Below are 26,631 nucleotides of genomic sequence, written 5' to 3' on the forward strand. Positions count from 1 at the left end.
CAAGCACCTTCGATCTCCACCACCAACACCTGCATCATCAAAATCCTCATTCGTCATCGGGAGTAGTCCTGCTGCATCCAATGTTGTTATTCAAAGCATGATTGACTCCTCTCCTATCCGTGATTCCTCAGAAGGATCCTTGATGACTATGCCTGTTGCTGCGAGTGGATCTTCATCCCAGAAGGGGACCAGGAGGAAGACTACTTGTAGTGTATCCTCCAAAAAACAATTAACTGTCAAACAATCGTTTGCAAGGGCAAACAAGTATGACAGCAATCACCCAGTTGCACAGCAGATTACTGACGTCATAACAGTTATGCTGGTATTAGATGTACGTCCAGTATCTGCCATTACAGCAGTGGGTTTTCAACAGTTAATACAGGTCCTGTGTCCTCGCTACCAGATCCCTTCTAGATTCCACTTCGCTAGAACAGCAATTCCAAACTGTACAAGGACATTAAAAAAACCTTATTAATGTCCTCAGAAATGCCGTTGTACCCACTGTCCACTTGACCACTGATATGTGGACAAGTGTGACAGGGCAAACAAAGGATTACATGACTGTGACAGCCCACTGGGTAGGTGTATTGCCTACAACAGCAACAGCAGCAGCATCTAGCAAAAGACAGCTGATACAGAGGCAGGCTACTCTTTGTATAACTGGTTTCACTAAGAGGCATACCACTGAGAAACTCAGGGAAATCACTGCTAAATGGCTTACTCCACTTGGACTCTCCTCAGGATTTGTGATTTCGGACAATGCCACCAATATTGTGAGAGCATTACATGTGGGCAAATTCCAACACGTCCCATGTTTTGCTCACACAATTAATTTGGTGGTGCAACATTTTTTAAAAAATGACAGGGGCGTGCAGGAGATGCTGTCAGTGGCCTGCAAAATATCCGGACATTTTAGACATTCGGCAAAGGCTTGTCAAAAATTGCATGACCAGCAGGTAGTGCTAAATTTGCCCTGCCATCAGCTGAAGCAAGAGGTAGTAACTCGGTGGAGTTATACCCTCTATATGCTTCAGAGGATGGAGGAACAGCAAAAGGCCATCCAGGGCTATACAACGGCCTATGACATAGGCCGTGGAGGGGGAATGCACCTTACCCAAGCGCAGTGGAGAATAATTTCCGTGTTGTGCAAGGTTCTAAAACCCTTTGAACTTGCCACACGTGAAGTTAGTTCAGACATTGTCAGCTTGAGTCAGGTCATTCCCCTCATCAGACTTTTGCAAAAACATCTGGAGAAACTGAAGGAGGAGGTGAAATTGAGTGATTGTGGAATGTATGCCGGCCTGATGAATCAAGCCCTTGATTCACTTCACAAGGATCCAAGAGTCATCAATCTATTGAAATCTGAAAAATATATTTTAGCGACCATTCTGGATCCTAGGTTTAAGTCCTACCTTTTTTTTCCAACAGACCGAAATCTAAAACTATGCCATGAGCTGTTAGTAAAAAAAATGGTCAGCTGCAGTCGCACGTGAAATCCCAACATCTCCTGCTTCAGTTTCTGCAGCTGCCAGGAAAAGACTCAATTTTCCTTACAGAATGCCTGCTGGTCATACAGATTGTTCACCAAAAAATTACATCTGGTCAGGCCTGAGAGAACTGCCTACTAGTGACATGTCTTCTACCGTGACCAAGTGTGATACGGTCTCCATTCACAGAACTGTGGAGGTCTATTTCAGAGATAACATCCTAATAGGCATGTCAGACAGTCCCTTTCAGTACTGGCAGGAAAGAGAGGCAATTTGGAGTCCCATACACAAACTGGCTTTGCATTACTTAAGTTGCCCACCCTCCAGTGTGTACTCCGAAAGTTTTCAGTGCAGCTGGCAACCTTGTCAATGATGGGCGTAGGAGTTTACTTCCTAAAAATGTGGAAAAGATGATGTTCATTAAAATGAATTACAAAGTCCACGAGGAAGACCTCTACCAACAATTACATAAAAACATTACAGAGGCACCTATGGTGGATTCCAGCGGGGACAAGCGAATATTGTGTGAAGAAGAGGATGTACACACTGATGGGGATGACTAGGATAACAACAACTTGTAATGTAAAGCTTGTTTGTGTATGGGATCATTTTCATTTCCATGTCCAATGCACATTGGCAGCTTGTTTTATGGGGGTCCAAACAAACCAATCATTTCAGCCACAATTGGCAGTCAATGTCGCTGAAATGATTGGTTTGTTAAACTGTGAATGTCCTGTTTCGTATACAACATAACGGTGAGTGGGAGGGCCCAAGGACTATTCCATCTTGCACCTTTTTCCTTTCCATTTTGTGCTGGTTGGGGCATTGTTGCCTGACATTCTAAATTAATGTTATGGTTGGTTTAGGAACCAATGATTTATTTTTAAATTAATTTATTATCAATTTTACAGCCAGGGGCTGCACCATTGAATTTCTTTTTATTATTAATTATTCAGCCCAGGGCTCCACCAATGAATTATTTTTAAATTTATTTATTATGAATTTTACAGCCAGGGGCTGCACCAACTATCAATTCTTTAATCTTTAAGGGTATCCCAACCATCATCTTAGTACAGTCCTCAACTCTATTAATAATTATATCAATCAGTTTTGAGCCAGCAAGCTGGATTCAACCTTTTGGTCCTTTAACTAGATAAAAAAACAACAAATCAATATTGTGACTGTGAGGTCAAAATTGACTGGAAACTAGTGGAAATAAAGGTTATAGAGGTTATAGAGGTTATTAATAGGAACAAAAAAAAGGCGTGATTTTAGCTGTTTTTTTATTTTTTTAAGAAAAAATCCAGATCCAAACCAAAACCCAAACACAAAACATGGAGGTGAGGTTTTGGCAAAACCAATCCAGATCCAAAACCAGGGGAGATCCAGATCCAAAACAAGGGGGTCGGCGCACATCCCTAATGACAACTAATGGACTTTAGCTTTTCCACGTTTTTCATTATATATTTTCTCTGCTTACATTGGTTTCTTCTCCAGGACTCATTATAATTGCTTTCTGAAATGTTCACTGCAATTTCTGATATGTTAATGGAGAGCGGTTCCGGTCCAGTGAAGATATGGTGAGATCTTGACTTGTTATTCGGTTATTTGGTTAATTGATTATTGTTTTGCTATTTGATGGTGTGTGCACGTTATTCATGTATCTGTTGAATTACTGTTTTCATAGGAGTGCTGGGAGGGTAGCCACTACCCTCATTACACTTATGTGCCACCATTGGGTGTGGCCTCACTTAGCCCCAGTAGGGTGCTCTGTCTGTCCCTTTGTTCCTTCCCTTTATCTTTTCTATTTTGCCCTTTGTATTCTCCCTTGTTCTGCTTTTTTCCTACTTTTTTCAATGTGTTCTCTAAGATGTAAAGGGTTCATTTCAGATTTTTCCACCCAACTTCAGTTGTCCACATTGCAGGTAATTTATAATCAAGATGGTGAAAATACTGTCTCTCAATGTTAAGAGGCTAAATTACCCAAATAAGAGCCGCTTTGCCCTGAAATACATTCACAAACAAAGCACAGTTTGTGGCTCTCGAAGAGACGCATTTTCTAAACGCATCTCCTCCTAGACTTCTTGATTCTTTCTTCCCACATTGCTACATGTCCAATGGCCACAACAAAAAAGCAGGTGTTGCCATATTGATTTCTGATTCCTGTAACTTTATATTAGAGAAACAAGTTGCAGATAAAGAGGGTTATTATTTGATGTTAATAGGGAAATTGGAGGGGCTCCCGGTAACAATAGTCTGTCTGTTTTGTTATTGGGTGATTTTAATATGGTCCTCGACCCATCCATGGATAAATCTTCCTTGACTTGGATTTTAAGGTCTCGTGTACTCAGAGACTATTCCCGCTCCTTTGGCCACATTTTACAGGAATATGATCTTTATGATATATAGAGAGCAAAAAATCCTAATGTATGGGATTATACATTTTATTTCCACGTTCACCATTCATATTCCCGCATTGACATTGCTATATCTGACAAATGGACACCTCAGCAAATTAAAAAAGCGGTTATTTTACCCAAGGTTTGGTCAGACCATTCAGCCCTTAGCTTGCTTTGGGATATTGACAGACATGGAACCCTTTCGGAGAACATTTACTTTCCGATTTAAGAGTCTCGACAAAATATATCCCAGTCCCTCCCCATGTATTTGGAGACTAAATCCCCAGGTGACACGTCTCAATTAAATGTTTGGTGTTAAAGGTGGTGGTGTGTGGGTCTGCGATCCAATCTGCAACCCATCTTAGGAGAAATGCTATTAAGTGTCAGGAAGATTTGGAATTACGTTTGGCAGATTTGGAAACTAAACATAAATGCTCCCCTCAGAATTCTAAGATCTATCGGGAGCTGCTCCGACTTAGGGAAGAATGGAATATTTTAGCTTTGAAAGAAGTCCATAAAAATATTTTCAGGCTGAACCAAAAATTCTATGTCCAGGGCGATAGGGAGGGTAGGATGCTGGCATGTAAGCAGAGAGGGAAAATGGCAAAGGATCAAATTCCTACTGTATATAACCAGGTAGGAACTAAAGTAACTGACCGTAAGGAGATAGCGACTGCGTTTGCAGAATATTATTCTAATATTTAAAATTTAGCTTACAATCCTCAAATCCTGCAGCCCATAGACAAAGGTATTGCTAATTTCTAAGGTACATTTGCCAACACAAGATGAGCATTCGGTACGCTCTCTGGGTAGGCGGTGGACAGAAGAGGAACTGGGAATAGTTATTGATTCTCTGCCGCTGAGTAGGGCTCCTGGTCCTGATGGATATATAAATAAGTTTTATAAAGAATTTAAGAATGTCTTGATCCCAGATTTTAATTCAGCTTTTTAATGAGGCTTCCGAACTTGGATCTTTCCCTGATCCCATGTATTTTTGTCGCTTTATTGAGCAACTTTACAATATTAACTACGGACTGGATGATGCAAGAGGTATCTTGGATGGGGCGCATCGCAGCACTTAAAATGGTGCTCCTCCCTAAGATCTTATATTTATTCATAAAATAAGAAACCACATTTAGCACGAAAGATCAGCTTTCTCCCAAAATTAGAGGGGGGTTTGGCATTCCCAGAATTGCAAGGTTATCAATGGGCAAGCTTTCTTTCTCAGATCGGAGAGTGGTTTGTTAGAGATAATCCAAAGCTGTGGGTTGTCCTAGAACATCATATGTTATCCCTGTTTTCCTTAACTGATATCCTATGGGTGCCAGTCTCTAGTAAACCCTATAAAATCTCTATCCCGACAGCGGCAGCACACACTCAAAGCTTAGTGTATGGCAATGTCCAGAAGTGGATAATATTACTTTTCCTATGACTGATCTCTCTCTAACAGGTATTGCCTGCCTCAACCCTGATTTACATTTCTACGAATCGATTTAAAAAGGAGTGTTGTCGCTATGCGAGGTTACTGTAGATGGAGTGTTGCTCCCTTTTACTCAAATACAGGAATGATTCTCCATCTCAGCTAGGGATTTTTTATATAAATTCCTTCAACTCATTGGTTATTCAGTTGCACACCAGATTCACATTTAGTATCTTCTGTTCCTAAATACAGTATATTCACGTTAAATTAGAGCTGCTCTTAAGGGAGGAATATCGTGGTGGTATGCCTTGTTACTTACTTTGCAGAACCCAGTGAAATTTCACTCATTAGCTCAATGGGAGCTAGACCTAGCATGTCAGTTTACATAGGAGGACTGGAATCTGATATGTCGTACGTTTTTGCAACTCTCAAAATGGATCACTCATGTGGATTATTATAAAACTTGTACATAGATTATATCAAACTCCTGTTAAATTGCATAGAATTTGGCCATCAGTGTCAAATCTTTGTTGACATAACTGTGGCCAAGTGGGATCTCTGATTCATATATTCTGGTCATGCCCAGCTATCACTAGTCTCTGGTTCTCGGTGTTTGGGCTTATTTCTAAGGTTTTTAATGTCATGGTGCCCCTTAATCTTCATGTGGCTATTTATCATGTATCTTTAGACACTTTCTCTAACAATGATCGCTATGCTATAGGTCATATTCTTATTACTACCAAATTACTAATTGCCCACCTGGTGTACAGGGATAATCCCAACATTGATTACAACAAAAACTAAGGTTCAGGCACACTATGGATTCAAAACTGCAGGCTGCCAATACTCATACTCTGCATCCAATCCCCTGATCCGCTGGTTTGAGTGGAGTGCATACTGGGCTAATAAAGTTATTCAGCTGTTAAGATCACTAGACCCAATGGAAGAACATTTATCGGCCTAACAGGTCTGATTTTGTATTTGCATATTGCTCCGTTCATCTATCCATGTCAGTGGTGGATCAGTACTTTGGTCACCTCTATGTATTGTGTCCATAGGACCTCATTCAGAGCCGGACGCTATTTGCGCTTGCTCGTTCAGAAAAAAGGGGTGGCTATTCAAATGAACCGTTCGCTCTTTGCGGTCTGTTCACGCCTCTAGGTCTGAACGAGTGAACAAAACATGCAGTCGTTTTTTGGAAAAATACGCTCCCTGGCCACTCGCATCCTACGTCATGTCCGCTATTTATTAGATTAATCGAGTACATCGACCAGCGTATGAACTGCTCGCTATTCTTGTGGTTGGTTTTTCCTACCTCAATCTTGCGAGCAGTTCTGACTATAAAATAACCCAGTGACGTGGTCAATGACGCTGCTGTATTAACTATGCACACCCATAAAACGCCCGTTTTGACCTTTAAGCACGCCTGCGTTCTGATCTCCACTCCCCGTTTTCAAACACCTTCCCCTGTTACCACCCACATACGCCTCCTCCTGTCACTCAAAATAGCAGGCATTCGCTATTTAGCGAACAAACGATTTTCGGCCGCACTGACTGGTTCGCGCATGTGTATTACGATCTGTACGCATGCGCAGTTGTGCAAACATCACTCGGAAAGAACGAGCGGCCGCTTACGAGTGGCTCTGAATCAGGCCCATGGACTCTTATGTTGTAACTTATTGTATATGTGTGTGTGTGTGTATATATATATATATATATATATATATATATATATATTACACACACAAACACACACATTGTTGACATTGATTGTATGGACGTCTTGTGATGATGTTTATACCCTGTTATGTGTATTATGTTTACTGATCCCTTTCCCCTTTTTTTTCTGTATCCTTTTTTTCCCCCCTCCCTCTCATTTAATATGTCTATACCTCTAATGAAAATTATGGGAAAAACACACAGAAAACAAAAAATTGGGCCTTGGGAGAATGGCTAAACCAGGTTCCTAAAAAACACCATGGAGCTAATGCAGAGTTGATGCATGTCAGCTGTAATTGCTCCAGCATTACAAATGCAGGGCCTGATTCAGCAAGGATCACAATTCTGCTTATACGCACGCAAATGCAGTTGCTAATAACAACGGGAATATGCAAATGTTTGCATTTGCAATGTGATCTCAGCCTAATATGAGGACACCCACTTCCCCTTACTCACATCTGTACACTTCTGCAATATAGCGAAACAATCGGTAACATCGAGATACATCGGACCCTTATGCACAGTTAAGGCAGGTCAGACCTCACTCAGGAATTGCTTACTTCAACGTACGCTATGAGGCCTCAGGCTGCATATGGTATTGCAGTGACTAATTTATGCATGCCCCGGCAACGCCATCCCAATGCACTGGCATGCCTGTGTTCGGCAGACCACCCCCCCGTCACAACCCACAAACAGTACTTCCTGTCAATCACTCTGCAATGGGTCTATGTACACACTGCGCTCTCATTCCCGATCACAGTGGCTAGTTCGCGCACTGCGATGCATACCCATTAACAGATCGCAAAAATCGGCCGACTGCATGCATCTTAGCTCTTGCGATCCTTCCTGAATCAGGGCCACAGACAGGAAAAAAAAAAAAAATGTCCACATCTAGGCAGTCAGAGCACTCCTTGCCTGTTTCACCTCAGTCAGTCATCATTATTAGTGCACACTTTCATCCCTGGTGCAAAACATGCATCTGAAACAAGTCTGCAATTCTGTCAACACGCCCTCTCTCACCTCTGCCTATGTGCAAATGGAATGGTTAATTCCCAGCTACATCCCTTTAGCCACAAGTGGAAATACAAGTGAGTTTTGTGTAGGTCTGCATCGCCTGTACACTAAGAAACTGGTTTAATTAAGCATTTGCTGGAGGACCCCTTTTATATCTGCAAAATACATGTAAAAGTGTTTTGGAGGGATTTGTAGTAAAGTGTCTGATTTTTTTACTGAGTAGATATGAGGAGAAGGTGAACCAAGTCCTAAAGTGAGGTATTGTTCCATCTGCTCCTGAGATCCCCACTCTGCTCTTCAGAGCAGGAGTGAGGATAAGCACATGAACAATGAAGCTCTACTTGGGCTTTCAGTCACAAAACTGGAAACACAACCTGGATTTGGCTAATAATCTTAACCAACCCTCCAATAACCCAGACAGTTTGGAACAAGGCCCAGTAAAGGTGTGTTATGCCCTCAGAAATCATTTAGGCCATTTACCTTCATAATCATAAAACTACAGTGTTAAAGTCCATGTAAATGCTTGTGTAAAGTGTTTGAGTACTGCATGAGAACTGTAGGGAGGGTAGTATCACGCTTCATGTGCAGTAATGTACAATCACATCCTTAAAGGCAAGATTAGGGGAGCTTAAATCAAGAGGATAATGTATAAGAAAAGGCAAGTTAAAGGAATATACAATTAGTGAGGTGAAATGGAGATGGTATAATGAGAATCAAATCTAAACAATTCTGTAAGCATTTAACTATATAGTATAGGTATTACATATTTTACATTTACATGCTGCGAAATGTTTTAGGTTTGCCTACATACGCTTTATTTTGTATATAAGCATCACATTCTCAATCTGAATATTTTCAAGACTTACAGGCCTAGAACTATAAACTATGAATAACATCTTATAAAGTTATTTATTTGTAATGGATGTTGGATTTGCATCATAAAACCTACAAAAAAAAACTACAAAAAAACCTAGCACAAACTGTATAGAAAAAGAAAAACTAGAGATGTTTAGCACGGTTGGGTACAGGATTCTGGCGCTCGGAATCCCGGCGGTCAGAATCTAGGTGCCAGTATCCCGAGAGGGTTAGCATACTGAAACTTGTTGGTCGGTATGCTAACCCTCCTCAGTACCTGACCCTAATCTCCCCCCATAGTGCCTAAACCTAACCTCCCCCTCCCTGCACCCTGAACCTAACACTTCCCCTAGTGCCAAACCCTAACCCCTAAAACTAACACTACCAACTACTTAACTTCGGTATTCCGCAGGGATGCTGAATGTATCCCATTTTGCATATCTTTAGCTGTCAACTGTTCAAAAGATAATGGTCTCTGGAAAACTGTACATAAACATTTCAGGTATTTGTCTATACAATTTACTTTTTAATATCTACTAAGTTGCTGTGGTTCGCTAGTTAGTAGTTTTTGAAATGTAATGGAACATATGAAATACTATGTTGAATGAAACAGGGCTTCCTCTTTTAGTTTACTTGAACCTTACAGAATCATGCTTGAGTGAACAATTTGTTGTTGCTTGTTCCTGATACAGAACAACTTTGAAAATAGGTCTTTTGAACTAAAGCTTGAATTTTTTTAAATATTTTTACTACTACATAGAAAAGTTCTTTGGCATCTCCAAAGCCTGTAATATTTGTGTATATATTAGAAGAGAGTTTCACATAAGAAGCTATGAGATGTTTACCTGTCATGTTTAATCCGTGCCAGCAATGGTTCCAGCCATCCTACGGTACACTCACAATGTGCATCTAGAAATGTGATGACCTGTCCTTTGGAAGCAGCAGCACCTCTTAGCCTGGCCCTTATAAGCCCTGAGCGTTGTTCCATTCGAATGACATAGACTGGAACTTTCAGCTTTCTGACATACATCTCCAGTGGTCTTTTCAAAAAATCTGATATAAAAAGAACATTTAAAAAAACAAACATAAAATAAAAGTTGTGAAGTGCACTTCAGGACATTATCAAACAATTTGACACACCATGAAATATTGTAGCTAAATAATTTTCCACTGTAGATTTAACAAAAGATGGGTATCTGGCAAAATACACTTGTAAAAATGTGCACACACAGAAATGATTGTACAATGAATCAAAGATAATATGTAACATGATATTTTACAATTCAAAGCAATGACCTAATTGCAGAGAGTATGTAGACTTTGAAAATGAGGTAACACTACAGTGTACGGATGTTATAATTTACTATTGTCATATATATATATATATATATATATATATATATATATATATATATATATCTCACACACACAGCAACTGAAGCGGAAGTGTAGCACATACATATGCAACACCTAAAACTGTAATATGTATTGGTCTTGCTCTGCTAAAGGACCAGTAATAAGTGTTCCCGCTTCATTATACAGGTTGAGTCTTCCATATCCAAAAAACTTGGGACCAGGTATATTCTGGAATAATTACATAGCATAATGAGATACCATGGGAATGGGACCCAAACCTAAATCTAAACACAGGATGCATTTATGTCACCTTATATACACACACACACACACACACACAGCCTGAATGTAATTTTAAACAAATTTTTTAATAATTTTGTGCATCAAAAAAAGTTTGTGTAAATACATATAATTTAGGTTTCATATATATGGGACGGACAGCATTTAGGGTCATTTTAGAAGTCCAAAGAGAGAGTCGAGATTGGATACTACCACCGCCAACTCAACCTCTGAATCAGGAAGTATGGATGCTAGACCTCCATCGGGTGATTTTTTAGGTATGGCTACAAGGTCACATTCTGGAATGTAGATTCAGGAAAAATCTCTGTAGGCCGCACCCGAGTAGGAGTAAATACAAGGGGTTGTCCTCACGGCAAACTGGGAACGAGGAATTAATTTTTAATATGTCTGGCCAGGATCTTAGTGCATCAGAGATCTAGCTACTTTCTAGGGGTCTCAGTTTTATCCCGACATGAGTTTGATAGATTTAAAAAAAAAAAAATGCAATTTTATAGAATTTTCAACAAAATATAGTTCCATGAAGTATATATCAAGACTTGGAACATATCGACATACAAATGAGCGGATTAGAATTTTAGAGAAAACAATTGAATCCAGTTATAATAAAGAAAATAATCATAACATGTCAACGGCGAATAATAAAGAGGAACAGTGGTACTTACAAAATATTGTCATTCAATAATTTTTTGTTGTACATCTGTGTGTGATAACTATCACTTAAAGATATATACTTAGAGAAACAGTAAAGCACAAGTAATAATGGGGGAAAAAGAAGATGATTTGGGAAATAGGAGGAATACACATGAGGGTAGAAGGGAGGGATGTAGTTGAGGTGGGACCTTATAAGCCTGACAACAAGGAATCATTTCTAAGAGTAAACTTATATGAAAGTTTAAGAATAAGAAGGGGATATTCTGATGAGTTGTCTATGGAGAAACCAGTATGCTCAAACACTTTAAAAATCTGTGATTGGTTTGTTTATTTGCCTTATCACCTTGGATAGGTACTCCTCCTTGTTTTTGTTTCAATATTCTTTAAATATCTTTCACATGTTTTAATTTCTATAATAGTCCTGTTTCCCTCCCTTACATTTCCACACCCCTGCCACCCCCCCATACCTTATTTGCTATTAATTTTGTTTACACAAATAGATCTATATTGTATTTTCTTTATATAATCGAAAATGTGCCTCATTGTTGAGGCTTTTTGCACTCATACCTGTTTATATGCTCAGTCTGTTTATTTGTTTAGTGCTATAAAGAATTAAAAAAAAAAAATCTGCGATTGGGTATGTTGCTCCCGCGAGTCAATGTAGAGACCCCATTATAAAATCTGATAACACCAGTTTCTAAGTTTGTTTGAGCAGACTTCCTAGCATAATATAATATTTGTAATAGTTTTCCATGGACTTTTGCGAGGGAAGGGGACGATTTGGAAGTCAAGTGTGTCAATATTATTTTCCTAGATATTGTGACCAGTACAGTTAGAAAAGGGATATTTAATTTACGTGAGGATCCCAGATTCCACTCAGAGAAATTTGCACATAAACAAGCTAGGGGATTGGGGGATACCCTGATCGATAATAAATCGTTGATAAAGGCTAGAACTTTGGGGGTCATTCAGACCCACTCGCGAGCAGGTCGATGTTGCCCCACTGCGCATGCGCACAACGGAGGGAGCTCCGTCGTGCGCATGCGCGAGACCCGAATAGCGACGGGCTCTCCGTCGCTCCGGGTCTCGCACCAAAGGGGGCGTGCTGTCGATGTTGATTGACAGCACGCCCCCTTTGGTGGGCGTGCCAGGGGCGTGGCTGCCAGACGGAGGCGTTCCCATGGGAACTCCTACTGTCTCAAGCCGGCCCCACTGACATCACTAGTGATGTCAGTGGGAGTGATTTTGGCTCTGATAGAGCCAAAATCACTCCTGGGCTTGCGGCAGCGAGACCCTACCGCAGGGTCTCCATCGCAAGCCCGATGGTCGCGATGGTCTTGACCATCGCGACCATCATCATGGACGCTTGCATAAGCTGTGGGTGGTCACCCACAGCTATGCCAGCGTCCAGGAGGACACTCCATTTTTATAGAGGGGGGCCCTGATTCAGAGCGAGCGCTCTGGTCAGAGTGTTCGGCTCTGAATCAGGCCCTTTGTTCCAAAATTGTCTGATATGTCCACAATCCCAGATGCAATGGTAAAAGGAGGCTATGGTAATCTTACATTTAGGACATTCACCTGAATGTGGTAAACTAAATCGAGCACATTGAGATGGAGATATATATGCTCTTTGTATTGTGCGTAAGTGAACATCTTGTAGATAAGTAGAAGCAAGGGTTCTCATTATAGTCATAATACTGATTAATCTGCAATGCATCTGTAATTGATGGGACATCTTTTTGCCATTGTTGGATTAATTAAGCCCATTTTTTGTCAACAGAAACAGTGGTTAAAATGGAGTAAATATATCTAATTCGATATTGTCTGTGTTCGCACAAATTGATAAATTGCAGAAGATTAGGCTTGATATTTGTTTCCTGAAGTTAGATAGTGTAGTAGATACTGAAGAAAGATAATGTCTCATTTGCAGAAACATGAAGAAATGTGAATGAGGAAGATTATATTTTTCCCTTAGATATGAGAATTGAGAGATTATGCCCCCTGGATCAAATACGTTAGAGGATTCTGATCACCCTTTATTTTCCAGATGAGAATATTAGTATTAGAAAGAGATAGAGGAAAAGCTGGGTTTCCCCACAGTGGGATATGTGGAGAGGATTGTGGGTTTCTCTTAAATTTCTTATTAAGAGCAAGCCATGCATAGTAGATATCATAAAATAACGGATTGTGGAGTATGTGGGAAGGGATAGAGGCTTTAGTATGTAAAAGAGCACTCGGTGAAAATGGGTAAAATAGAGCTGCATCTAATTTGGGATCCGTAAAAGCACTTCTGTTGTACAGCCAATCGGCAACACACCGAAACCGTGGATAAGGAATAAGAAACATAGTCAGGGACTCCCACTCCACCCGCCACTCTTGGAGCCATGAGCTTGTCTAGAGCTATTTAAGGTTCCTTCACTTTACAGAGGAATTTAGTCATAATTTTATGCAGGAATATGATGTCACGTTTGAGTAGGCCAATAGGTAGCATTTGCATGAGGTAGAACAACTTTGGGAAGACAATGCTCTGGAGTACTGCCACCCTACCCAGAATGGACAATGGTAATAATCTCCAAATATCTAGTAATGAAGTTATCTTCGCTATAACAGGTGAGAAGTTTTCTTCATATAGTCTGGAGAGATCTGCAGTGATCTGAATCCCTAAATAATTAATCTTAGTAGTAGCCACTTTAAATGAAGAGATTAATGAAGATTGAGATATCAGTCTTTGGAAATTTCCTAGGGTAAGGAGTTCAGACTTGGCAACATTGATATGATATTCCGCTTTCTCTCCAAATGTATGAATTGTTTGGAGAATGTGGGGTAAGGAGGAATCGGGAGATGAAAACAGCATATCTGCAAACAATGCCAGTTTTAGTTCAATATTGCCAATCCAAACTCCCTTAAATACAGTAGATGAACACAAAGCAATTGCTAAGGGTTCCAGTGCTACAGCAAATAAGAGTGGGGAAAGGGGACAGCCCTGCCTTGTTCCTTTACATATAGAAAAAGGTGTAGAAAGGGTTCCATTACAGGAAATCTGTGATTGAAAGTTAGAAGCAATTTTATTAAAGTAATAAAAGGTTCAGAGAAACCAAAACTTGATAGGGCGGAAAAGAGATGTTCCCATTCAACTAAATCGAAGGCCTTTTCCGCATCAAGTGAGAATTACATTATTATCTGATAGAGAAGAAGAGGCTGTAGAGGAAGAAATAGCTGACAAGACTCGACGTACATTAAATTTGGAGTGTCTACGCCATATAAATCCCATTTCATCTGGGTGGATTATATGAGGAAGAAGTGTTTTTATGCGATCTGCTAATATCTTGGTGAGAATTTTGTAATCTAAATTCAATAGTGAGATGGGGCGATAGGAACCCGGGAGAGAAAGATCTCGACCAGGCTTTGGTAACACTTTAATAGTGGCTGTATTAAAATGTAGAGGCAGGGAATGTGAGTTAATAATAGAATTAAGGACTTGGGCTAGCGTGTCAACCATTCTAGTAAGTAGGATTTTATAAAAGTCAGAGCTAAGGCCATCAGGGCCTGGAGCCTTGTCTCCCTATAGCTGCCGCACCACATTCCGAATCTCATCCAATGTAATTGGCACTAAAAGGGATTGTACAGATTCTGGTGAGAGTTTGGGAATATTTAAAGGTGCTCCAAAAATCCTCAACTAGTATTTCTTCTTGATTGTTCGCACAGGAGGAAGGTGAGGGTCCGGAATATAAATCTACATAGTATGACCTCATTACTTGGGATATTTCTGCTTTGTTAGTAGTTAGATTTCCTTGCGAGTTCCTCAGTGGATGTGTAATCATGGGAGGGCGTGTACCATTTAAGGGGTTTGTAAGGAGTTTACCTGTCCTATTGCCAAATTTGTGATATCGGTAGTTAACTGAGAAGTGGTAGCAATCACCCATATTCTGCATGAGCCCATCAAAATGGGTTCCAGCCAAAAGGTATTGTTGTTTAGACTGGGGGGGGTTGGTTGCATTTTGTATTTCTGAAAGGCTGTCGACAGAGTAGATTGCAGTTCCATATATTTGGTAGAATATTTTTTCCTATCATCAGAGACATAGGAAATAATTTCGCCTCTGAGTACAGCTTTCGATGTCATCCAGAATAATATTGGATCATCTTCCAGATGAGTCAAATTGTCAATTTTATAAGTTTCCCAGGCGGATTCTAGTCTTTGTTTAAATTTAAGGGATTTGGTAAGGTAAGCGGGAAATTTCCACAATTTTGGAGAATCATGATTATCTGATACAGTACATGCAAAACGGCTGATATCAGAGCATGATCTGAAAGAGAGATTGGTTCACTCAGTGCTTCAGCAGTATCAGGGAACAAGGACTGGGACAGTAGAATATAATCTATTCTTGCTAATGTATGGTAGGCAGCTGATAAACAGGTGTATTTCCTATCTGTGGGGTGTAGGGCTCTCCATACATCAATTAATTGCAAGCTGTCAGCCATCATAGGTACTTCCAGCTTCGGTAAGGTGAGTTTACGTGATGGCTGCTGAGATTTGTCCATGAAAGCTGAAAACACTAGATTAAAGTGCCCGCATAAAATCAAGGGATCAGATAGTAATGGAGAGAGGAGAGTTATTCATTTTTGGAAGAAGGGTTTGGAATATATGTTCAGGGCATATATGTTGCAAAGTAAGTATTGTCTATTATCGATCTTAAGGGAAACTATTAAATATTGACCCTCTGAATCCTTATAAATCTTAATAATCTCAAATGGTAAGTGGCGTTTTATTAAAATAGCTACTCCCCTAGCCTTAGAGGTAAAAGAGCTGGATCCAATTACTGACCAACCCAACATGTTCAATTTCACTACTTCCAGTGGTACGAGATGAGTCTCTGGAAGAAACGCTAAGTCAATATATTGTTTATTCAGATATAGCAGAATCTTTCTCCGTTTAGCTGGGGAGTTAAATCCTCCCACGTTCCAAGAACCAATGTTTATTTTAGGCATATCTTAATGAAAGAAACCAGAATAATTTTGACATGATCAACGATAAATATATAAATTTGCGTATACGGCCTATGAGTGTAAGCGGAGGAGAGAGAGAGTGGGGAGGAAAGACAGGGGAAGGGGGACAAGACAAAACTACCTAAGAGAATATTGGTGGTCACAACACCATTGTAAATGTAGAAACATATAAAAGCAAAAAAGTGACCACAAACTTCCAGTCAATATAACTATATAGATATTGATGCTGGGGTTAAGGAGGAAACCTCTACACAATGTAGTTTTGACAACTAAGTAAAGCTGAAAGAATTGCTTGGAAAGCCCTCTGTGATGATCGTTCAGTTGTGATTCGCAAAGCGGATAAGGGGGGAGCAGCTGTACTCCAAGATGTTGTGAAATATGATCTAGAGATTAGGAGGCAACTTAATAATAATGAGACTAAAAGAGAAATTGTCTAGGATTAAGAAAAAAAGTTGATGATCTAATTGATATGGCATTTGTGGAAGGGTCGATAAATGAGACGGTAGCTGATTTTTTGACTACAGATTATGTGATAGTCCCGATATTATACACCCTTCCTAAGGTGCATAAGTCACTGGAGGACCCCTCCCAGTCGACCGATTATTTCGGCCCGGGGGTCGGTCCGGCAACCCCTGGCAGAGCTAATTTATTATCACCTACAGGATTGTGTGGTACAGTATGAAAGCTATGTTAGGGATACTGGCCACTTTCTTGAGGATATTGGTTCCCTGAATGGTATAACTGTTCATTGCCTGTTGGCTACTCTGGACGTTAGCTCCCTCTACACCATCATCCCGCATAATGGTGGTGTAGAGGCAGTTCGATGCAATTTACTGGAAAGTCCCAATACTGGACCACCAATTTAGTTTTTACCGCCACTTTTACGTACTGTGTTACAATGTAATAATTTTCTTTATGGTGATTATTTTTATGTACAAAAGTCCGGGAAGGCCATGGGATCGAATATGGCCCTGGTTTACGCAAATTTGTATTTGGACCAGTACGAGCAGCGCCATATTGTGTCGAAATTCGGGGAACATATACTCTGTTATCATAGATTTATAAACTAGATTTTTTTTTTATGGCAGAGTGATGTAAATTCCTTTCAGCTTATGGTTGAATATTTGATTATTGACAGCCCTGTGCGTTTTATCTATTCAATAGATGACCATCAGATGAACTTTCTTGAAGTTTTGCTTTTTAAAAAAGATGAAAGATTGGCTTACACGATATACCAGAAGCCAAAATGATAGGAATACGACCCTATTAGCAACCAGCCACCATGGTTGTTTAGGAAGAACGGATGCTTACGCTGCCTTGGCTGCACCACCTGCAGGGTATTGCTGGTTGGCAGTTCGTTTCCTCACCCACATAGTAGGAGGGTATTCAGCTGAGGCACCGTATGCCCTGTCAAATGGATCATCTCATAGATATTTTGCTATTCCAGTGTGGGTTAATGTATGTCGGGAAGACGATTAGGACTTTCCGTGAACGTACAACCCAGCATAGGTCAGACATTAGGCTTGCCTATGAGAAAGGCACCACTAATAAGGTGGTAGCAGCCCACTTTCTACAGAAATGACATAAAATGTCCACATTGAAATATATGATGATTTAATAGGTCTCTCCTCCTAGGAGAGGAGGTGATAGGGACCATATGGATACATCAACTGGACACGGTGGTCCCATAGGGACTGAATGAATACAATCACCTGCATCATATTTTTAGAATGAGTGGAAAACTTGTTAATACAGAGACCCTGCATAACAATATTTTAGTATTTTTCTAAACATTTTTTCAAGAAATGTTTTTCACTTTTTTCAATTATATTTTAACATTTTTAACTTAATACTATTTTTTTGGGTATTATTTTATTTTTTCCCAGAAGCTCATTAGGTTATTGTTTTGGTGACGGTATTCACTTGTTTATATATTTTATATATATATATATATATATATATATATATATTTTCTTTTTTTTTTTAAGTATAATTCTGCCCCTAGAGTTAGAGGATATACCCCAGATATAACAGAAAGTTTTTTTTTTATTGATCGATCTAGTGCCTATTTACTTATTATTACTACACCCTCAGTGTGGGGGTTACTGCCACCCTTTAGATGTGGAGTTATTGACAAAGCAGCAATGGGTTGTTGGTTTAAAATAGGAACCTAGATGGTGTGTTCCTTTTTTTCTCCCGGAGACATCGTAATGCGTCCCGGAAGTGACGTATATTTGGGTGCCGTTGGAACGCAGGCCACATGACTTCTGGTTGCGTGGAACGCATACCGGAAGAACGGACTTACGCTGTTGTTTTGTCCACTTTATGGATTTTACAGCCCCACTGGGTCCACTGTGACCAGTGAGTGGTAAGGTAACTGATGTGATATTAATGCAGTTTAAAAGGGTTTCTTCATTGGGGAAGCCACTTCCGGTCCCGGAGGGAGCCAATGGGAGGAGCTAGTTTATTGGGTAATTGAAGGTGGCATATCAGGGGGCTCCGAGGGGGCTAGAAATGTGTGTTTGCCTTGTCCTGTACACGGGTGGTGTCTTGAGAAACGTTGACTATAGCACCAATGATGTAAACAAATAAAGTAGGTCTGTTTTTTCATTATAAAGAGAAACCTTCAGCTTTTCACTCAAGACACATATAAAGGTGGCACCATTAAGGCTCACAATGTGTGAAGTGATTAATTTTTTCCCAATTTGAAGGATTAATTTGATCCAAGTATTAAGTGTTTCAAAATAAACAGCCCTTCCACACATCAGCCTTCCCCTGTAACTTCAATGAAAATAAATATTTAACTCTTCTCTCCTTCTCAATTAATATGAATTGTTAAGCTACTAGATTATTCATACAGTATTTGTTTGCAATATAAACTTCCCTTAAGAGTTTTGTTTTATTCTGTAAAGCTTGAAGGCTATCTCGATAGAATACCTTATAATATCTGTAAGGAGTGCAAGATTCTAAGCTTGGAACACCAATAAATATAGGCGCAATCCCAGTCTAAAATATAGGGATCCGTTAGATATTGAGCCTGCAGGACAAGTGAGAAAATATGTAAAATTGTGAACGTAATGGTAGATATTACATTAAAGTTCAGCTGTAGCTTAATGCAGTCATTCTCAAATCCAGTACCACAAACAGGTCATGGTTTATGGATTTCTGTACTCTTGCACAGGTGAGTTAGTATATTGATGCTGGCTCAGTAATTACCCCATCTACTTCCACAGGCAAAAATCCTAAAATATGCACTATTGTGAAAACCTGAGGGTTGAGTTTGAGAACCACTGGCTTAATGAAAACAGGTAGATCAGTGATTGGCAATGTGATACATTCCAACCTTCAAAAAGGCCTCACATTGGCCTTAATTTCATGAATGAAAAAACATCCCAAAAACAACCTTGCAATGCTCACATTACTAATTCCATAATACCTCCATATGCTGCTCACTTGCTCTAAAATTTGCCAGATGCCATTTAGACATCTCATTTGCTTGCAACTTACCACTCAGGCTTGCTCACAACCCACACATGCTCCCAAGACATACAGTGAATTGAAAAAAAAAATCCACACTCTCAAAGGAGGGAAGGATTACATTAACAATGATCTATGGAAATGCTCAAGACACAGCAGTCCTTAGAACCCAATTGCCAAGTCTAAAATGTCAGTTGCCATGGTACCCGGTATTTGTTGAGCTCAGTATATGGCAATGTGAAAACATACACTGGCAATAACACCAGTTTTCTAGAACAAAAAAACAGCCCTTTAGTTCTATACTTAAAACTACCATCCCAGGTCAAACACTATCCTTCAAACACCTGGATTTGACCATCCAAACTCATTTATCTAAAATAAATAAAAGTTTCCAAAGCAAAGGCATCATTATGTCATATCATCATGTCCCAAGTCCTTTAAAATTCTTCTACTGTTAGATGGCACCGTGTAAGCACAAGTGTAGATGTTAACTGAGTATTTCTAATAAGAAAATGTCAAAAACATGTTTGCCTCTTTTCAAAGCAACCGTTAATAACAGAAAATAAGGCACTGCAGAAAAATTTAAACAAACAAGGAAAAATATGTTTTCTGACAAGTAATTAAAACCGAAACAGCTCTGTACTCTCTAGTATATAGCCATCTTTACCAGTTTCTGCGTCTCTACACGCCACAGTAATATGATAAATTTTATTACAATTGAAACATTGTCAAATAGCACTGAAATCAAAGGATTATACATTTGTGTGTCATCTTCAGTTTAAAGTACAGTTTTGATGCTTTAACACATTATAATCTCTTTCAAGGTTGTGGAGCAGTTGGTATACGTGTTCCTTTAAGGAGCCTACACACTTGGCGATGTGCTCACGTTCCAACATTGTGTCCGATTTCCCCTTGAACTCTCCCCAGCAGCTCTCCAGCAGTCATGTTCACGATTTGGTGTTAAAAACTGTCCAATGTGACAAACGATCTATCGTGCCTCCTAACTATTCCAGTGCATCGTGACTGAGATTGTCAGATCTGCCCTACAGCACTGCAGATCTGAAGATGCGATGTACGACCTGTGGGGACGTGCATCGGCATCGTGATCGTGAGTGGACAATCAAGATATTTTACACGATTTGTCGTCACGATGCGTCGGAATCGGGCAAATCATGTAAAATATCGCTAAGTGTGTAGGCACCTTTAGGTTCTGAGGAGCCTAATATTTATAAATTTAAATAAAAACATCGGGGTGTACATTTTTTTTATTTTTCATGTTAGTCATTCAAATGACTGAATGGGAAAGCAAAAAAAACCCTCAATGATGTGGACTATTATACAAAAACAAACTGTCTGCACATTCATGCAACAGACTCATGGGGATATATTTACTAAAGTGAGTGTTTTTAATAGTGGTGATGTTGCCCACAGCAACCAGATTCTAGCTATTATCTTCTAGAAGGTGCTAGTTAAATGTTAAGTAGAATCTGATTGGTGCTATGGGCTACATCTCCATTTCTAAAAACTCTCACTATAGTAAATATACTCCATGGTGTGTCTCTTTCAAATCTCACTCAATCATATAGTTAGCTTATGATACTGCCAAAATAGCTTGCATGAATAAGCTCTTTAAGCGACCTTTGTGCAATGACACCGTGAAACGGAAGGGATGATATATTTCTTCTGACAGATCCTCTGCTAATGATGAAGAAACAAGAGGCCATTAAGATGGTTTCTCTCTCTCCGATAGCCATCTCAGAGGCATGGTTCATGTTTGTCACAAAATTCAACAAAATATGAGAGGTACAGCAGGAGGTGACAGAGGCCATACACAATTTATTTCAGAAACGGTTTATTGTTTGCATGGATGGCATCATAATTCGACAGTCTTTATCTAGGGAAAGTAACTGTCAAATTAATTCTATCAATTGGAGCAGCACATACATGGTGTACATACAATTCGAGTAACAACTGAATGATATATTTAAGATTATGCAGTTATAAAATCAAGAAAACTATAATACAAAATTATCCAGCAATTGGATCTTTTAGTCTTACCTACTTGTAAGACACTATTGTTAAATATTACCATTTATACATACAGCATCACCATATTTTGCAGCACTGAACAGTGTATATTTAAACATTCAGATCAATCTCTCCCTCACTGGAACTTGCAGTCTAAATGCTCTACCACGAATACAGAAAAATATACTGATCACACACTGGTCCGTTTTTGTAATGATTATAATCATTATAGTTTTTGACTGAGGAAATTGGAGAAGCCAAAGCAAATCTTTGAGTGCACACTACACACATAGGGCAGGCTTGCCTACCCTCCCGATTTGGTCGGGAGCCTCCCGAATATCGGGTGCGGCTCCCGACCCCCCGGAAAGGCAGGCAAGCCTCCCGGCTGCCGCCTGCCCCCCGCACAACTACTTGAAACCCACGCAGCGGGGATGCCCGATGACGCGTTTCGCGCTGAATCGCGTCATCGTGGCTCCGCCCCCCGCTTCACAATGCCTTTATTTTTGGCATTGTGAAGAGGAGGCGGGGCCACGATGACGTGTTCGTGCGGACACGCCCCTGGCTCCGCCCCCTAAACGTTGTCATAGCCGGCCACGCCTCCCCCTCTATGCTTGCATTCAGCTCCCTCCCGGAAGGAGGGAGCTGAATATCGGCAAGTATGACATAGGGTGAAAGCCATGTTCCCCAAAGCAATGAAACAGCACTGTGCTATCAGAGTGGCCTAATTTCCATTTATTTAAATTCACAATAAAATATCTAAATGAGTCAGCAAATAGGCACCTACCGTATACGAGAATTTCATTGCTAATATTTTCAGTAACACTAACATAAAAACACACTTACTGTGATGGTGCACATTCAATATAATGTTTGCATTTAAAAAAAATAAAAATAAACTACAGAGCGCCCTCCAATGAATCACACTGAAACCCCTTTGTTGGCTTCCTTAAATCCACAAGAATTTAAATGAAAGAAGCCCACGAGCTGGAGAGAACGTGGAGCACATTTTATCTAATTTTGCTTTTTCATCCGACGTCAATCTGCATTAGATAAATCTTTAAGACCTTTTTTATATGGTACTTACTTCCCACATGAATTCATACATTGTGTCTGAGTGCCTCAAATCTCTGCTGGATATGCTCCACAACAAAAAGCACCCTGACCCATGTTTTGTGGTCCTGCCTTATGTTTTTATTTATTTCCCATTCTCCCACACCCATCCCTAATACTTACAGAAAAATCATTGGGCACATACTGAAAGCTACTAGGTATGCTTTTTTTCTTCAATTTGAAGAGATCTGTTCCCCATTCTCTAACCATGGTCAATTATATAGACAATGGTAAGGGTAAAATTAAAAAAAAATTAAAAGTTGTCAGGTGACCAGAAAAATACTAAGCATAGCACCTGAGCAATCAAGGCAGCAACACCAAATCACATGTCTAAAGGCGCCTATCCACTAGACGATATGCTCCATGAGCGAAATGGTCTAATGTTTGCCCTGCAGTGCCGGACTCAATGTCCTTAACGACATAGAGCATCCAGCGCGCATCGCTGGTCGTTGACAGCATACAAACTGAACAATATTGCGGACAATGAACTATCCAGAAGAAAAGCGAAACTGCATTGAATGCTGGTAGAAGCAGGATCATGCCGATTGGGATATTAAATATACAACAATGATCATTAAAACTCTATGCTGTGAAAGGGAGTTTGTCAGAAAAACTGGTCTTTGGCAAAGAATATCAGACCAAAGTAATAGAGGGTAAGACTTTTCCAGGAGCATTCCACAAACTACTATAGACATCGAGATGTAGTCGGCATCACGGCGTGCGGGATGCCGACGGTTTAAATACCCGGCACCAGACAGGGTTGCATGATTTAAATGAAACGTTTTAAATCAAATGATTAAATCATGATTTAAATCAAAACGTTAAAAAACTACAACTTTTGCTTAGAAAGAGATAGACTGGCAGATCCTAGGTACAGGGGAGAAAAGCTTAGTCCTGCTGAAATTGAGACTCCTATAGAATTTGCTCATGCCAATAATCGTCAATTATGCTGGTCATCATCAACTTTCGTGCATCAATGAAATCATTTGCACCATACATGTTTGAAGTGGACACTTTATGCCAAGTATCTCCTCTAGCCTGGTGGATGTCCTAAGCAGCTCAACTTCAGTTAGACACTGCTGTAGTAAATCTTCTGAAGCAGATGTTCACCGCAGTTTCTTCAAGTGCAGGAATTGAAAGGATTTTTTCAACGTACGGTTTTGTACAATCCAATTCTGTTCATTTTGTTACTGTTCTCATTTAAAAAATTGTCCATGTATTACTAAAACAAGGTGTAAACATCTAAAATGAAAGTTTTCTTAAAAAAAAAAGTTAATAAAAAAATCATATTTAAATCAAATAAATCTGATTTTTTAGATTTTTTTTTTTAAATCAGATTTTTATGCAACCCTGGCTCCAGTATCCCAACTGTCAGCATCCCAAATGGTAAGTATCAGGGTGCACGGGGAGGGTAGCATAAGGTAGCGGGGTTAGGTTTAGGCATTAGGGGGAGGGTTAGAGTAGGGGTAGGGAAAAAACTTACCTTGCGTTCCAATGGGTGTCGGTATTCTGGCTGTCGGGATGCCGCTGTCTGTATTCTGAAAAGCGGCATCCTGACAGCCGGGATATCATAACCAAACCTAGACATATATTGGCTTCTTTTCCAATATTCTGAAGGCAGTGGGCAACAAGAGGAAACATGCGCCAGCTTGAAGTTCTATGGCACTGACAGAGCATCTATTACTATCGCAGTGGCATGCATGTAATGGGAGAAAGTCCAGACATTTAACTGAAAAACTTCTTGGTGCATAGTCCATTCTCTTAAGGTAATTTGTTATGTTGTTGTCTTTGCCTGCCAGGTGATGTGCAGAAAGGGAAAAATTGTTTTCTACAAAGAAATGACTGACTACCAACACCTTTACCAGATTGTGAAAAAAGGTGATGAGAGGTTTGTGTCGTAGAAAAGGACGAAAATACTGAATAGCATACTGTAACTGTTCTCATCTCCATAATGCTTGCATGCAGCTGTCTCTGGAGCCACATGTCTGATAATGTGATCCAGACAAGTTAATCTGCAAAAGCGAGTGAGCATATCCAGTAGAAGTTCCCAAATATGTCACTATGCCCACGTGTGAAAGCCTATATTTCACAAGAAGCAGACAAGCCCACAATGAAGTCTGCTGATGGAATAGAAGTTGATTTGTCAGATGCTGGTGCAGTATATTTGTACTCCCAAAACCTGAAGCAGCTGAAAGTTTTGGCATAATGATCATCCAGCCATGTTCCTGTATCACAACCAACAAAAAAATTAAACATCTTGGAGAACTAACCACAGTTCGTTTGCGGATGTAGGCTTGCTCAAATCCTTCTGTCTCTTCATGCAATCTCAGACAGACTCGATGATGTTGAAATCAGGGCTCTGTGGGGGCCAAATCATCATGTCTTTACGATGAAGATAGTTCTTAATGATATTTACTGTATGTTTGGGGTCATTGTCCTGCTGCAGAATAACTTTGTAGCCAATCAGATGCATCCCTGATAGTACTGCATGATGGATAAGTACCTGCCTGTATTCTCAGCATTGAGGACACCAGTAACACTACTTACTGTACCGCTCTTCAGCCCTTCGGCGAACAAACTGAATTCTGTTACAGCCAAATACTTCAAATTTTGACAAGTCAGTCCAGAGCACCTGCTGCCATTTTTCTGCATCCCAGTTCCTATGTTCTCATGTTTAGTTGAGTCGCCTAGCCTTGTTTCCACATCGAAAACATGGCTTTTTGGCCATAATTCTTCCTTGAAGACCACTTCTGGCCAAACATCTCTGAACAGTAGATGACTGTACCTGGGTCCCACTGGTTCTGCCAGTTCTGAGCTGATAGCACTGCTGGACATCTTCCAATTTTGAAGGGAAGTAAGAATGATGACTGACCACTGCGTCTATGGTCCTCAACGTTGCCCGTTTCCTAGTGCTTCTTTAAAAGAGCTTGAACAGCACATCTTGAAACCCCAGTCTGCTTTGAAATCTTTGCCAGGAAAAGACCTTGCTGATGCAGTATAACTACCTTGTGTCTTATTGCTGTGCTCAGGTTTGCAATAGTGTATGACCTGTGACATGAAACAGTCTTCCCCAACCTCGCCTTTGTAGCAGAGTTTGGCTGTTCCTCACCCAGTTTTAAGCCTCCTACACAATTTTTTCTGTTTCAGTTAATGACTGACTGTTTCAACCTACATATAAAAATGATGATTATTATCACCTGTTTGGTATGATTGGTTAATCATACACCGGACTATGGCCCTGATTCAGAGCCGGACGCTCTGACAGAGCGTTTGCTCTGAATCAGGGCTGGTCTTTTTTTTTTTTTTAGAACGGCCTCCTGGCCGCTCGCATAGCTGTGGGTAACCACCTACAGCTATAGCGAGGGGCCAGAAAGATGGTCAAGACCATCGGGCTTGTGACGAGACCCTTGTGGTAGGGTCTCGTTGCCGCAAGCCCCAGAGAGCTTTTGGCTCAAACAGAGCCGAAAGCTCTCCTACTGACTTCACAGTGGGGCCGCCCCCAGACGGTAGGCGCTCTCATGGGAACGCCTCCGTCTGGGCAGCCACCCCCCCCCAGCCCGCCCACCAAAAGGGGCGTGCTGTCACTCAACATCGACAGCACACCCCCTTTGGTGCGAGACCCAGAGCGACGGTTTGCCGGGTCTCGCGCATGACGGAGCCGGCTCCGTTGTGCGCATGCGCTCTGGGCCACCATCGACCCGGTTGCGAGCGCTCAGCGCTTGCAACCGGGTCTGAATCAGGCCCTATAATCCTACAAAATTCGTGACTTTGTGCAAGTGTAGCTAGAAACAGTGATGTTGTTCAGAAGGCA

The 26,631-nt window shown here is 40.4% G+C and overlaps 1 protein-coding gene across 1 annotated transcript in view; it reads right to left on the reverse strand.

Annotated features, from left to right (window-relative positions):
* The window catches only part of GALNT1 (polypeptide N-acetylgalactosaminyltransferase 1), a 338,886-nt gene that overhangs the window by 98,292 nt on the left and 213,963 nt on the right, over positions 1-26,631 (reverse strand). Inside the window, exon 5 of the mRNA XM_088445731.1 lies at positions 9,740-9,947. Coding sequence (XP_088301857.1) covers positions 9,740-9,947 — 208 coding nt within the window. The remainder of the gene's footprint in view (positions 1-9,739; positions 9,948-26,631) is intronic.

This window comes from Taudactylus pleione, unplaced genomic scaffold (genome assembly GCF_031769625.1).
Source record: "Taudactylus pleione unplaced genomic scaffold, aTauple2 ptg000386l, whole genome shotgun sequence".
Lineage (NCBI taxonomy): Eukaryota > Metazoa > Chordata > Amphibia > Anura > Myobatrachidae > Taudactylus > Taudactylus pleione.